The sequence below is a fragment of the Hemiscyllium ocellatum genome, chromosome 18 (genome assembly GCF_020745735.1).
Source record: "Hemiscyllium ocellatum isolate sHemOce1 chromosome 18, sHemOce1.pat.X.cur, whole genome shotgun sequence".
Taxonomy (NCBI): Eukaryota; Metazoa; Chordata; class Chondrichthyes; order Orectolobiformes; family Hemiscylliidae; genus Hemiscyllium; species Hemiscyllium ocellatum.
In genome coordinates this window covers 37562663-37579203 of record NC_083418.1, presented here as the reverse complement: position 1 = coordinate 37579203, position 16541 = coordinate 37562663, and the positions used below count along the sequence as shown (strand labels likewise).

The 16541-nt window shown below is 39.3% G+C and overlaps 1 protein-coding gene across 1 annotated transcript in view; it reads right to left on the bottom strand.

Moving 5' to 3' along the window:
- The window catches only part of ush1c (Usher syndrome 1C), a 218925-nt gene that overhangs the window by 131989 nt on the left and 70395 nt on the right, over positions 1 to 16541 (bottom strand). Inside the window, exons 8-11 of the mRNA XM_060838636.1 lie at positions 13002 to 13105; positions 12808 to 12892; positions 8069 to 8128; positions 3956 to 4012 (exon numbers count right to left, since the gene is read on the bottom strand). Of these exons, the coding sequence (XP_060694619.1) occupies positions 3956 to 4012; positions 8069 to 8128; positions 12808 to 12892; positions 13002 to 13105 (306 nt within the window). The remainder of the gene's footprint in view (positions 1 to 3955; positions 4013 to 8068; positions 8129 to 12807; positions 12893 to 13001; positions 13106 to 16541) is intronic.

Sequence of the window (16541 nt, the reverse complement as noted above, 5' to 3'; positions counted from 1 at the left end):
CTAGAGGAAACCCACTTTTTGTTACTGTCAGATACCGACTCTACCATTAAAATGAGCATTTGAGCCACACCTATATGTGACACACGTTAGAGGTCACCATGAGATGGATTATATTACCTTCCAGACGTATTAATTCACTTTGAGATTTTTGAAATTACAAATTGCGCCATCCATGGGCTAATAATCCATTGTCATAGAGATGTACAGCATGGAAACAGACCCTTAAGTCCAACTCGTCCATGCCTACCAGATATCCCAACCCAATCTAGTCCCACACACCCGCACCCGGCCCATATCCCTCCAAACTCTTCCTATTCATATATCCATCCAAATGCCTCTTAAGTGTTGCAATTGTACCAGCCTCCACCCCTTTCTCTGGCAGCACATTCCATACATGTACCACCCTCTGCGTGAGAAAGAGGCTGCCCCGTAGGTCTCTTTTATATCTTTCCCCTCTCACCCTAAACTTAGGCCCTCTAGTTCTGGACTCCCCGATCCCAGAGAAAAGATTTTGCTTATTTACCCTATCTATGCCCCTCATAATTTTGTAAACATCTATAAGGTCACCCTTCAGCCTCCGACGCTCCAGGGAAAATAGTCCCAGCCTGTTCAGCCTCCCTTTATAGCTCAAATCCTCCAACCCTGGCAACATCCTTGTAAATCTTTTCTGAACCCTTTCAAGTTTCACAACATCTTTCCAATAGGAAGGAGACCAGAATTGCATGCAATATTCCACCAGTGGCCTAACCAATGTACTGTACAGCCGCAACGTACTCCTGTAGAGTACTCCCAACTCCTGTATTCAGTACACTGACCAATAAAAGAAAGCATCAAATGCCTTCTTCACTATCCTATCTCGCTGCGACTCCAAGGTCCAAGGAGCTATGAACCTGCACTCCAAGGTTTCTTTGTTCAGCAACGCTCCCTAGGACCTTACCATTAAGTGTATAAGTCCTGCTAAGATTTGTTTTCCCAAAATGCAGCACCTCCCATTTATTTGAATTAAACTCCATCCGCCAATTCTCAGCCCATTGGCCCATCTGGCTAAGACCCTGTTGTAATCTCAGGTAACCTTCTTTGCTGTCCACTACACCTCCAATTTTGGTGTCATCTGCAAACTTACTAACTGTACCTCTTATGCTTGCATCCAAATCATTTATGTAAATGACAAAAAAAAGGACCCAGCATCGATCCTTGTGGCACTCCACTGATCACAGGCCTCCAGTCTGAAAAACAACCCTCTACCACCACCCTCTGTCTTCTACCTTTGAGCCAGTTCTGTATCAAAATGTCTAGTTCTCCCTGTATTCCGTGAGATCTAACCTTACTAATCAGTCTCCCATGGGAAACCTTGTCAAACGCCTCACTGAAGTCCATATAGATCACATCTACCGCTCTGCCCTCATCAATCCTTTTTGTTACTTCTTCAAAAAACTCAATCAAGTTTGTGGGACATGATTTCCTATGCACAAAGCCATGTTGACTATCCCTAATCAGTCTTGCCTTTCCAAATACATGTGCATCCTGTCCCTCAGGATTCCCTCCAACAACTTGCCCACCACCGAGGTCAGGCTCACTGGTCTATAGTTTCCTGACTTTCCTTACCACCCTCCTTAAACAATGGCACCACGTTAGCCAACCTCCAGTCTTCCAGCACCTCATGTGTGAAATTTGGATGATATAAATATCTCAGCAAGAGGCCCAGCAATCACTTCTCTAGCTTCCCTCAGAGTTCTCGGGTACACCTGATCAGGTCCTGGGGATTAATCCACTTTTATGCATTTCAAGACATCCAGCACTTCCACCTCTGTAATATGGACACTTTTCAAGATGTCACCATCTATTTCCCCACAGTCTATATCTTCCATATCCTTTTTCACAGTAAATACTGATGCAAAATACTCATCTAGTATCTCCCCCATTTTCTGCGGCTCCAAAAAAGGCTGCCTTGCTGATCTTTGAGGGGCTCTATTCTCTCCATAGTTACCCTTTTGTCCTTAATGTATTTGTGAAAACTCTTTGGATTCTCCTTAATTTTATTTGCCAAAACTATCTCATGTCTCCTTTTTGCCCTCCTGGTTTCCCTCTGTCTTCTTAGTTCTTCTCCCACTGCTATTAAGTCATCTAATCACATCTCTAATGTTCACTGACCACTTATTCTCTCTTTTTCATTTCACCATTAAATAAAGTCTGACCCCTGTACCAGTTTAAATTAAACCATACCTATAATCAGTCCATATCTTACATTTTTAATCTCGATTCTTTAATTCTTTATTTTCCATAATATATAAATATTTATGAGGATTCTATTAGATTAGTTACCTTGTAATCGTTTCTCAAGATTGAATCAAAATTTTATGTTTTACTCTACTTGATTACAATTTGATATTAAAAAAATTTCCACTCAAAATTACCACTCAATATGTTCCATTTATTATTTAACGTTTAGAACATTGATAAAAAGGTTGCGTAGGTATTTATTTTCAAATTTGCCAAAATGATATAATGGTCATCTCATAAGAACTGAGCTACATGGTTGAAGTTTATAGCACAAAGGAAGTTAACAGCAGCATCAAGATCCCTAGGAGATAACTGTGACAGGCTGCATTCTCTAGCTCATGGTGGGTATCTCCAGGGGAGCTTAAGTAGTAATACACCTCGCATTTAATGCATTCACTTGCTGAATGATGCATTCCCAATGTCAACAGTTCACATATGCAGTTTCTATTATAAATTCCTATATCCATATTTTTAATGGTAATGTGAAAAAATGAAGGTAGACTGAATGAGTTTAAGATCATAACATTTGCATCATGCTGGTTTGATCGTCCTTGTTAAATAATCTTGCTTCTCCTAAAGAATGCCCTTGGTCTTAGTACCATTTTTGTAATGAAATGGGAGATTAATTACTTCGCTTTTTTTAAAACAAAATGACCTCCCAGCTGAAGAGTCATAACTCAAGGTACCACCCAAATGACTACAAGGAAAACACACATTTTAGGTTACTTAGCCATTTGAAAATATCTAAAAGTAGATAATATGATAATTCATTTAAATTTGAAATGAATGTAATTCCAATCAGAAGATATCTCACATTCTTTACAAGATCAACAGCAGACAATCTGATTTTAATGATCATTACAGAGTAGAATGGAAGTATTAAGACATCTGTTCACGAGATGTCAAGCACTGATAAAGATATATATATATATAATATATCTATTGCACATAGCAGCTTGTCCTAAGACACTAGGAATGTCATTTTCCTTCAATCACTCCAAGTTTTGTTTGATCTTCTCTCCACAATGCTTTATAATTGGTGAATTTAACAATAAAGAAGTCCTTACTGGATAAATGTATTGTTAAAGAGAGTATTCAGTCTGCTTAGTCAATATGAATCTTGTTAGCATCAACTTTTGTTCATGGAAGTATAAAGAAAATCTCCTCCGCTTCCAAGGATAATGCAGACTGGGAAATGGAATCAGAAGATGCTTACAAATCATCGTTACTTTAAAGGGCTGAGGGGCTGGATACAGCTCCTGTGGTCCACTTGAAATATTAAAGCAACGTTACAGACCTTTCCTCAAAACTTTTGTGATGGATCATCATGTTGCACTCATCATCACAGTGTGTGGTAAGGTTGGTGAAACGAGGTTAATTTCTGATATAACTTGGACATAAAGACTAAGTTTTAAGTGCCTCACATGTTTATTTCATTATTTCTTTATTCTTTTCATTTTTTTCCCTCAACAAATATTCTCCACTGCAACTTGTTCCACTATTTTCTCCCTGACCAAAAGTTCTTACAAAATTAGGTAAAACTGTGTGAAACTTTGAATACAACAATTCATTCTCTTTCACAAAGTTACAGTATAGTTCCTTTCATACAATCCTCAATTAGTCTGTTAAAACCATCAGTTTTCATGTTGTTGTTTTCAACAAGTTTAATACTTACTGCGCCAGTGAGTACAACAATTGTTAGGCTCCTACTGCTTTTCAGCACTCGGACAGCCTGTAAAAGGACAGAAATATAGGCAGAATTTCAATCCCAACCTCCTCTTCATTTTTTGACACAAGATGTGACAATACTCAATGGACATACATGCTTTCAATGCAATGACAAATGTCTGAAATATAATCCACAGATCAGACATGAAGAAAGTGCAGGAAAGTTCCATGAAATTGGTTGTTCATATCTGATTTTTAAGGCTTGAAGGAAAATGAGCGATATTTGTGTTCATCATCTTCAAAATTAGAGGTTCCATCTGGGTTCCCTAGTGTTTCTGTGGTTATCGTACTTCTGTCAGATTGTTGTTAGAGTTCTGAATTTACCTGTGATTGCAGAGTACCAATGTTCTGTTGCTTCAAACCACGGAAGCACATTTCCTGCAGTAATGACACTGCTTCCTTTAGCTGTTCTTTATTATTTTTATATCATGTTGACGTTGTGAGTGTTACAAGTTGTAGTTTTCAATATGACTTGAGACCGACTCTAAACCATCAACCTGTGTTATGCTTGTGACTTCATGATTCTCTCAGATCAATATAAACAAGTGAATGACCAGTTTATCTGAATACATCAATTTCAGAAGTCTACACTCCTTACATCAAGACAAGCACTTACTGAAATAGTTTAGAAACTAATTACACATGCTCATCAGTTCTTGTGAAAGAAAACCTTTCGAATATCAGTCTACAGTATTCTAATGGAGCTCACCTATTTGAACTAATATTCCTTTATCCTAAGATCTTGATTTATTTAGAATACTATTTCAGATTTATCATTGCTAATTGACCTAATGTCTCCAAATATTGACAGTTTTCAAATGTTTTGATTGAAATGTACTGCAAATATTAAAACTCTGCTATGAATTCCTTACAAATGCTAATAATTTCTTGGGGATTCCTGTCCTAACATGCAATAGTAGGATCAAGTACCAATACTTTACATACAATAATATGTTATGCATATAAAAGAAAGGCTGTGTTTACTGTCACTGAGGAGTTTATGCAGTGTGCTGTAGGGAGACATACATTATTGAATAAGATTAGTTTAAGTGTTTCAATGGTGTGCTTATTTGATGTGCATTTGCAGTTGCTTTGAAGTGTGTGTGTGTGTGCCTGTGTAAGTGTGTGTGTGAGAGAGAGAGATGTCACAATAATGTACAGCATGCATGCTTCCAAGTATTCAAGCAGGCACAGTTGCCCTGCAGCTTCAGTCTTAGCAAATGCTATTTAAAGAAAAAGCCAAATGTTTGTCTGATACAACCATAAAATCTGTTTGCTATAGATATTGCATGTAGTACTGAAATCTGACACATGCCATTAATTTCTGGTTTTCATTAAAGTCTGGTTTCCTCATTTCTCCTTTATCATTTCTCAAATGGTGAAGTAACATTTGTTTTTTCAAACTAAAGCTAACCTTCCCAACTCTAGAGAATTTTAGAAAATGATGATGAAAATATTTTGCAGTTTCATCAGAGATTTATTTTAATGGGTTAGATGGAAACCATCTTGAGAAACATTATTACTGCAACATTTTTTAAAAAAAGCTATATTAAATCTAACAACCCCTTTGCTTTGACTTATTAAGCTTCTTTTGTAATGGTGGTTACAGGTATTATAAAAATGGATATAAAGGGGAATAACTTCATCCGAGCTCATTGGCTGGAAGCAAAAAGCCCCCAGTGAAATGTTAGCTTTCAGACTTTCTCAATATTGATCTCCACTGACTTCATGGAAAGTATGATTGGGCAGGATATAAAACCAAATCTTTCACCCAATGCCATCAGTTTCCGAACAGAGGGATTATCCCCTTTCTGAATTAATTTAACAAGTCTAATATGCCATCATTATTGGGAATAGAGGCAAAACCCAAACAACTTTCGAAAGCTGATTGGAGGCAGATGTTCGCAGGTAAAGGGACGGCTGGAAAATGGGATGCCTTCAGAAATGAGATAACAAGAATCCAGAAAAAGTATATTCCTGTCAGGGTGAAAGGGAAGGCTGGTAGGTAAAGTGAATGCTGGATGACTAAAGAAATTAAGGGTTTGGTTAAGAAAAAGAAGGAAGCATATGTCAGGTATAGACAGGATAGATCGAATGAAACCTTAGAAGAGGAAAAAGGAAGTAGGAGTATACTTAAGAGGGAAATCAGGGGGGCAAAATGGGGACATGAGATAGCTTTGGCAAATGGAATTAAGGAGAATCCAAAGGGGTTTTACAAATACATTAGAACAAAAGGGTAACTAGGGAGAGAATAGGGCCCCTCAAAGATCAGCAAGGTGGCCTTTGTGTGGAGCCACAGAAAATGGGGGAGATAATAAATGAATATTTTGCATCAGTATTTACTGTGGAAAAGATATGGAAGATATAGACTGTAGGGAAATAGATGGTGACATCTTACAAAATGTCCAGATTACAGAGGAGGAAGTGCTGAATGTCTTGAAACGGTTAAAGGTGGATAAATCCCCAGGACCTGATCAAGTGTACCTGAGAACTCTGTGGGAAGCTAGAGAAGTGATTGGTGGGCCTCTTGCTGAGATATTTGCATCATCAATAGTCACAGGTGAGGTGCCGGAAGATTGGAGATTGGCAAACATGGTGCCACTGTTTAAGAAGGGCGGTAAAGACAAGCCAGGGAACTATAGACCAGTGAGCCTGACCTCAGCGGTGGGCAAGTTGTTGGAGGGAATCCTGAGGGACAGGATGTACATGTATTTGGAAAGGCAAGGACTGATTAGGGATAGTCAACATGGCTTTGTGCATGGGAAATCATGTCCTTGATTGAGTTTTTGAAGAAGTAACAAAGAGGATTGATGAGGGCAGAGCAGTAGATATGATCTATATGGACTTTAATAAAGTGTTCGACAAGGTTCCCCATGGGAGACTGATTAGCAAGGTTAGATCTCATGGAATACAGGGAGAACTAGCCATTTGGATACAGAACTGGCTCAACGATAGAAGACAGAGGGTGGTGGTGAAAGGTTGTTTTTCAAACTGGAGGCCTGCGACCAGTGGAGTGCCACAAGGATCAGTGCTAGGTCCTCTACTTTTTGTAATTTACATGAACGATTTGGATGCAAGCATAAGAGGTACAGTTAGTAAGTTTGCAGATGACACCAAAATTGGAGGTGTAGTGGACAGCAAAGAGGGTTACCTCAGATTACAACAGGATCTGGACCAGATGGGCCAATGGGCTGACAATTGGCAGATGGAGTTTAATTCAGATAATTGCGAGGTGCTGCATTTTGGAAAAGCAAATCTTAGCAGGACGTACACTCTTAGGTCCTAGGGAGTGTTGCTGAGCAAAGAGACCTTGGAGTGCAGGTTCATAGCTCCTTGAAAGTGGAGTCGCAAGTAGATAGGATAGTGAAGGTGGCAGATAGTATGCATTCCTTTATTGGTCAGAGTATTGAGTACAGAAGTTGAGAGGTCATGTTGCGGCTGTACAGGACATTTGTTAGGCCACGGTTGGAATATTGTGTGCAATTCTGGTCTCCTTCCTGTCGGAAAGATGTTGTGAAACTTTAAAGGGTTCAGAAAACATTTACAAGGATGTTGCCAGGGTTAGAGGATTTGAGTTACAGGGAGAGGCTGAACAGGTTGGGGCTGTTTTCCCTGAAGCGTCGGAAGCTGAGGGGTGACCTTATAGAGGTTTACAAAATTATGAGGGGCATGGATAGGATAAATAGACAAAGTCTTTTCTCTGGGGTCAGGTAGTCCAGAACCAGAGGGCATAGGTTTAGGGTGAGAGCGGAAAGATATAAAAGAAATCTAAAGGGCAACATTTTCATGCAGAGGGTGGTACGTGTATGGAATGAGCTGCCAGAGGATGTGGTGGAGGCTGATACATTTGCAACATTTAAGAGGCATTTGGATGGGTACATGAATAAGAAGGGTTTGGAGGGATATGGGCCGGATGCTGGCAGGTGGGACTAGATTGGGTTGGGATATCTGGTTGGCATGGACAGGTTGGACTGAAGTGTCTGTTCCCATGCTATACATCTCTATGACTGTACGACTCTACGAACCTCCTTTTTGGAGAAGAAGCTGAAATATTTTTTACCTCTCTATGATCCACATTTGTAAAATCTACTCCATCTACTTCGATAATTTGATCTCCAACCTGCATTTAAAACAAAGGAGTGTGATATATGATTGTAGCTTGGTAATCTATATTCAAACATGATAAGATGTCATTTTTTTACTTCATTGAGTTATGTTCCAAATGACATTACACATTCAGTGTCTCTGCATGAATCAGTCAGACTCACAACATAATTACACAGAAACCTCATAAATCACAAAAGCATTAATAATTTTGAAATCTCTTACAGACTTGAGACATGTCAAGATATTAAGAGAATTACAAATAATGAAGAAGAGATAACAAGGTTATAACACATTGATTGATTTAGGGGTTATTAAAAACTGCAAGTATTTCACAGTATGTTACAGCATAGGAAGAGACAAGTTGAACCAATTTGGTTGCATTAGCCGTCTGGTCTAACCTCTTTCTCCCACTCAGTAGCAATACACTTTAATATCCTTCTCCACAAGATTTTATTGAGCTACCTTTTTTAAATAATTCAGTTTTCAACAGGCAATATGACATTCAAATCACCTCCTATTTCTGTTAATTAAACTCCAATGAATATTAGTTTCAAAACATGCTGGGACTAAGCTCAATATTCCCTGGGGAACATAATATGGTATAAATCTGCATCTATTTGTTCTGATGCAGGTAGCATGTCAACTACAATAAATCAAGATTCATATGTTTCACCAGACCTTCACAGACATCACATTGCTGTAATTCTCAGATCAACATCTCACAGCTTGTATACACTGCCAGCTATTCAACTATACAAGCTTCATCATACAAAAAAATTGAACACACCCACTATATTTTCAAGAAAAGTTAGCAAAGAACTGAAAAGCACCGAAACTGCCAGCATAAATTAGGTCGGGAGAATGTCCTGAGGTTGACGGATCAGTTAATAGTCACTAATATTAAGATGATCAAAGGTAAAGCCATAGCAAGCCGAAATCTATCGTGATAATGGCAATATTATACCCAGCAAATACCATTTTCTATATCTCAAATCTGCAATGTTGAGGAGTATGCTCACATTACAAAGTGCATCATGCTCTGTTTCTTATGTTCTCCACACAGGTTCACTTAAAGTGTAACTGATGGGTCCACCCACACCAGGGGCGATTATTGTTATTGCTGCGATCAATGACAATGCAGGGAAATCCAGGAGGAACAGATCCATCAGCAAGCCCAGGATCAGTAGCAACCTCCAGCAGCTTCCACATGAACAGGCAATAGCTAAAGGTAACCTCAGGATGCACAGGAGATATAGGAGGGCCGGAAACCTTCATCCTAGATGTCATTACCTAAGGATTGCTCAAAAACTGCATGAATCCAGATAAGATTCTGTTAATTCATTTTTTAGATTAGAATCAGTCTAAACGTTACGACACAGATAACAGCACACAGGGGGCTAACCCTTCAACACATTATCTGGGCTGAACCAATTGTTAAAGGTAACCTGAGAATGTAACTTTTTAAAACAAGTTTTGTGACTTACATATGAAAGAAGTGAAACTAACATGGTCATTCTAGCAGATGAGAGACTTACCAATCAATCAAGGTATTTTTCAATGTATAATTTCAGTTACATCACACTAAACTTTTGCTATAAATTCTGTGTTACAATCATGTACTCCACAACCACCTGAAGGAGCAGCTCACTCCGAAAGCAAGTGCTTCTAATTATACCTGTTGGATTATAACCTGGTGGTTTGTAATTTTTAACTTTGTACGCCCCAGTCCAACGCCGGCACCTCCAATTCACAGGGAAACATCCTATAAAAATTGGGACGTCTTAATAAAAGTATATCAGGCATTTGTTATACCACACTTGGAATACTGTGAACAGTTTTGATCCCTTATCTAAGGAAAGATATATTGGCATGGAAGGTAGTACCTAGAAGGTTCACTATATTGATCGCAGCTCCAGGGGATTATTTTAAGGGAGAGGTTGAGTATTTAGAGCCTTTACTCATTGAAATTTACAAGAATAAGACGAGACCTTACTGAAACATAGAAGGTCCTTCATGGGCTTGGTAGTATAAGTACTAAGATTTGGTTTTCCCTGGTGAAATAGTCTAGAACCAGAGGGAACAATGTCAGAGTAAAGGATTGCTCAGTTACAATAATTGAGGAAGAATTTCATTCCTTAGAGGGCCGTGAATCTGTGAAATTCTTTATCATGCAGGACCGCAGAGGCTTGGTCATTAAGTAAACTCAATGCTGAGAAAGACTCATTGTTAATCAGTAGGAGGAATCAAGAATTCTGGAAAAAAGGCAGGAAATGAGGATTAGCAGATGTCATTGAATTGTGGAACAGACTCAAAGAGCTGAATGGCCTATTTCTGCAATATCTTATGGTGGATGGGACAGAGATGGAATCTCTCAGTCCTTAACCACATTAATTACATGAAGACTGTTACTGATTAATTTGTGACAGATCACACCACTTCAGCTTGTTTCCTTGTCTAAAGTCAGTGCTACAACCTGGACAGTAGGTTTTGCAAACAAAGCTGGCTTCACCCAGGATCAACACTGTAGGCAATTTGATGGAGAATTCAGAATGGGAATGTTCTACTTCTGAGGAGGAGGATGAGCATAGTAAGCGGGGGACCCTCATCTTCAGTATGCTAGATTGCAGCAGTGTCTGATGCTACAAAACAGACATCCTTTTCCAGTAGCTGAGAACTGGATGCAGTGATCACTTCTTGGGTGTAAATTTATTCATGCTCAAAAAACAAACAGTGAGTTTTTGTTCTGAGAGGCAGTTGGTTGGTATTGCAGTCACGGAGTTAAAGCGAAGGCTCTGACATTTTTCCTGTCTGTGGTGAACTGACATCGAACAAATAAGAGATGCTGGGCTTCACTAGGCATTGAGGAAAGAATAGCACTAACTTAGGCAGCGATGTAAGATGGGAGCTGGTTCAGAACAGGTAAGATGTGTGGCTAGATGCTTCAACAGTGATAAATGTAAGACTGTGCACTTTCATGTGCAATGGAGTGTCAGCTATGTGCCTTGATAAGTGTTAGTTTCCAGTTACCCTCCCATCACCTGCACAGTGAAGACGTATTCCGACTGTCAACACTTGACCAAATGCTCATCTGGGCTTCAAAATGACACTGCCACGGCGTGGCACAGTGCTCAGTGGTTAGCACCGCTACCTCACAGTGCGAGAGACCCGGGTTTGATTTCCGACTTGGGCAACTGTCTGTGTGAAGTTTGCACATTCTCCCGTATCTGTGTGGATTTCCTCTGGATGCTCCGGTTTCCTCCCACAATCCAAAGATGTGCAGGGCAGGTGAGTTGGCCATACTAAATTGCTCACAGTTTTAGGTGCATTATAGGGTAGGGGAATGGGTAGGGGAATGGGCCTGGAGGATTGGTGTGGACTTGTTGGGCCAAATGGCCTGTTTCTATACTATAGGGAATCTAAGCTAATTACGGAATACTGGGATAGACCAGCAGTGGCAAGAACTTCTGCAATTGGCAAGTTGGAGAATAGGACAAGCTGTCCTCTGAAGGAGTGTGGTGCATGGTTAATAACGTAAGTTTGGGATGACAGTGTAAGAAAAGCTCAGGCCTGGAGAGAGAAACCTTCTGTAAACTCTCCAAACTTTTGATTTTAGTTCTCAGTGGGGAAGGGGGGGGTCAGCCTCTGCCTTATAAGAGCTGTTCAGTTATGCTTCCTAACACCAGTTTGTTCTTGCTCATGTATTTTGCTATGATTAAACATTTATGAATTGCCTTGCAAAATTTGTGTGTATTAACATCTGAATGATAAATTAGCCACTGTTAGTTCAGATGAAGTAAACATCAATCTGAACAAATGTTACCGCAATAATTCAGTGGCAGGTTAAAATACCTTGAATTGCATGGCAAGAGCATTTCCTTGAAGGCATCAAACATTTATGGTAAGTGGAGATTCGGCTCATTTTGTCAACTGGTTGATGTAGAGCTACTCAAGCTAATCTGACATAGTTAGGAAAGTCAGTGGGGAGTCTGGTTTTCAGTTCACTCATTACCAGGAATTAGAGTAGGTTTTTAATCCTCTAATATTTCCTGCTTAGCTACTAAGCTTGTGTGTTGGAGCCCCATGATTTTAAATGGGTTTTACCGGAGGGTTCCAGACTCGGGAAAATTCCTATTGGAAATGACAATTTCCCAGGCAATTCTCACAACGTCAGAGACATTGGGAATTCTATATGATCCCAGTACACAACTTCATCCTATGTTGCATGCTTCAACAATGATCTGGCCACTGGAATATCTGGACCAATGTTTCTAATCCAACATGGAACTTTGGAAACATGAAATATATTGGTTGCTCATAATATTGCATAAGGTACTTTGTTGATAAATTGCTATTAACATGAAATAAAGAATAAAGTCTAGACATATAAAACCTGTCAATTTTCAGCTAAAATTTATTGTAAGCAAAATCCCTTATAGATCAAGTACTCATGTGTTTACTTAAAATATGTTGTTTGAACTCTGGCAATTGTTACAGATCTGTCCAGGGATTACAAACATATCTATAACCCATTTATTTTATAAAAAAATTGAAATATTATTTTATTCACAATGGAATAGTGTTCTGGCTTAACCTTAGCCCTAAAAGCTAGCATTTCCATCACTTCAAACTGTGCCAAAGTAAGAGTAATATTAAGCACTGTGGCTAGTCATCAGAAAAAAAAGGCTCATTTACCTCTAGGCCAACTTCTGCTGATACAGATCCTGGTTTCACATTGCTGATAAAGATCCCTGGTTTCTGGGTTGGACCACTAGAAATACTAAAGGAAAGAAAATAAAGGAATGCTTTCAGTAATTATTGATAAAAATGAAAAGTGCGATCTAAGAAACCAATACCGATTTGCCTGAGAAATTGACAGAGTGACTGACCTGCATCCCATGCCTTTTGTGCCAACTAGGCTGATAAAGACTTTTTTTTCCTTGATTTCCTTAGTTCCCAGTGAAGCCAAGCCAGCTAAACTGATCTTTCCATCCTACGAAGAAGTTTGGGAATGAATTTTCAATAAATTTCAAACTTTGACAAAACTGACCATTGTGGTATTGATATAAATAAGAAGAGCTCAGTAGTTCAAAAAACTTTCTTTTTTAAAAAGTGGATAGAAGTTTTTTAATATGGTTAGAGTTCCACAACTTTTGGAGGTATTTGTTTTAGAGTAGGAGAAAGTGAGGTCTGCAGATTCTGGAGATCAGAGCTGAAAATGTGTTGCTGGAAAAGTGCAGCAGGTCAGGCAGCATCCAAGGAACAGGAAATTCGACGTTTCGGGCATAAGCCTGATGAAGGGCTTATGCCCGAAATGTCGAATTTCCTGTTCCTTGGATGCTGCCTGACCTGCTGCGCTTTTCCAGCAACACATTTTCAGCTTTGTTTTAGAGTAAGTGGAGACAGTGTCAACATCCAACAATATTAATGACAGTACTTTTTTTTGCATATTTTGCAACCAATCTTTATGATTTTGTATAAAGAAGAAATTAATAACAAAATCACTGAAAATTAAACAGAAACATGCACTCTTTTGCCACCTTCAGTGTCTGCTAATTTTCATAGAATAGCAACAAGTGTTAATTATTCTGCACATATCATTCTGCACTCAACCACTTGTTCAATATTTTGTTTGCATTTAAGCAAGTTATCAAAGTAATGAGGAACTCAGCTCTGATTTAAACTAAACCATTAAAATATCGAGTGCATAATGAAAACTTCCGTACAGTATTTTTCAAATTGAAATGGTGTCAAAAATAAGAGCCAGGCTTGCAGTAAAAATCTAATTTAGTTTTGAAAATATTATAACAATCTATAACCAAATATTATTAATGCTTTTTAAAAGGAAAGTAAACAATATACCCAGAAAATTGCATGAGCAGTCATTTCTCTAAAAGATCAGGGCTGCGTATCAGTTTAAATCGTGCCATAATGTTAATATTTAGATTAGATTAGATTAGATTAGATTACTAACAGTGTGGAAACAGGCCCTTCGGCCCAACAAGTCCACACCGACCCGCCGAAGCACAACCCACCCATACATTTACCCCTTACCTAACACTTACAAAATCCTTTATGGCTATTGGCTTTTCCTCCTGCATGATGATTTAACACTCCTGGCCAAGAGCTTATTGTGTGCAAACATTTTCCAATGTATCTTCTTTTTTGTTCATATTCACTTACTTCTGTCATCATCTTCAAAAACCCTAACAATATTATCATTTCACCACATTTTCTGTCACCTCATCTTATACTTCGACAATTATGTGGTAGCTACTTTTCCTATTTGCATATTTTCCTAGATTATATCAATTTTAAAAATTACTTCAACTGGCTGTAAGGCACTGAGGAGCATCCTGAGAGTCATGATACTCATTATATAAATGCAAGACTTTCTTTTCCCTGCAGTAAAGGTGTTAAATAAATGGACATTGTGGGTGATGTGGTTTCCCCCCACAAAATACAGACTAATGGCAGATAAATATGGCAAACATTCTCAGTTATTTCAGCATCAGTGTGCCAGAGAGAATGCCTGTCCTACCATACCACTACAAATCCAAGCCCACAACTTAGTAAAAATTGATGCATGACAGCACTATTATTTTCAAGGTTTTTTTTAACATTCTATCGCTTGGGTGGCATGCTGATTTACAAATCTCATTATAAATGATCAAACAAGAATATAGATTACGGTAGTTTCTTTGAGCAGAAAAATGTGAGAGACGAAAGGAAATGCATACCAGTTAGTTAACAGATTATATTAACTCATTTTTTTCAAATATAAAACCACTTGCTCTAAACTCATTGATTTATTTTCAAGTAAGGCCTTCAAAATTTCACATCAGTTCTTCCAACTTCTGAGAAATTTTCTCACATTCGTTAATACCGAAATGGTTCTAATTTAGGCAGGGATTTATGGAGCATTGGGAATTGTGTCTGCTGCCTAGAGACTCTCATTTCCTTTCCCTCCAGCATTAAGTGTCATTCAGGCAATGGAGCACGAATCCTTAGGGTGGACATCCTCTTCGTCAAGGCATGCTGGCCAATTAGACGTCTGCAGATCTTTGGAACAGCATCACCAGGGAAGGCCATGGTTGCTGCAGAACAACACTTCCCGGAGACCCAGAATCGAGGAGGGACCTAGGCCACAGCCAGGTCATGGCAGGTGAGGCTTTGCAGCTTAAGCTGTCAGGGAGTGGGGTGCATGTGTGGCCTGGCAGTAAGGACAGGGGTTATATCCTTCGATCAGATATTGAGTACCTTGGAATGAAGGATTCGCTCCCCAAGGGATATCACACTGCAACAATATTGTTTTACCTTTCATGCATGCCACATATTGAGAGGCCTACCCACCACTGGGTTAATACCTCCGGTGATGGGTTGACATGCTAATATAGTAATGAATTGTGCACTCTCAGGCTTCAGTTGGCATTGGTACAGGAGGTCTGGCCATGTCTTTATTCTGGCAGAGGTGGAAAGGTGACAGGGCTCAGGAATATCACCATTCCACTAAAAGGCCCTTTCGCAGGCACCCTCTAATTAAATTTACTAAATTGCAGCTCCTGTTGGGGAGGTGGGGGTGGACCCTCTGAACTTGAAGAGATATCAAGTAAGCGCCCTATTAGCATATGTGGGTGACTGGATATGGGGGGATTCTGAGTCGATTTGGCTTGATGTTGAAGCCTTGCAGTCGCGATGTCCCTTAATTCATTTATTATTCATGGATAAGATGAAATGTGTGATCAAGCAGTGTAAGAGCCCAATCATTTTAAATACAGTGAAAGCCTGGAGGGTTTTGAGGCAAGATGAGGGCAATTGGCTTAAGACCTCGCTGTTTACTTTGTTGGCGGGAGCCCAAGGATTCAAAGCTGGGGCAATGGACTCTGGCTTTAAACTTTGGGAGAAAAAGTGAATCTCCAGTCTGGAAGATTTAATTGAGGGGGAGGTCTTAATGTCATTTAGCCAGCTAAATTAGAAATATGGATTGTCTAATTGGGACCTTTTCCGGTATTTCAGATTAGGGATTATATACAGAGTAAGACCACGCTCCTGGCTCAACCTACAAGTCAAATGTGGAGAAAGGAGTGCTCCGGTGTACAGGCACTCTTTCAGTTAGTACTTGGAATTGGGAACTAGGAGAGGACATTTCACTGGAAACACAGGAAGATATCTGGGAAAATGTCAAGAAAATCTCAATATGTAACAAAGTACAGGCCATGTAATTGAAAATTTTACACAGGGCTCATATGGCACCAGAGAGGCTGGCTAATTTCAGGAGAGGAGCATCTCCAGGGTGTCCCAAATGTAAAATTAGTATAGGCACTCTTACACACTGCTACTGGTCATGTTGCAAGATCCAGAGATACTGGAGTGCCATAGTGAGAGAGCTGAAGGGGATCTTAGGAATTGAAGTCAAAATGGACCTGGTA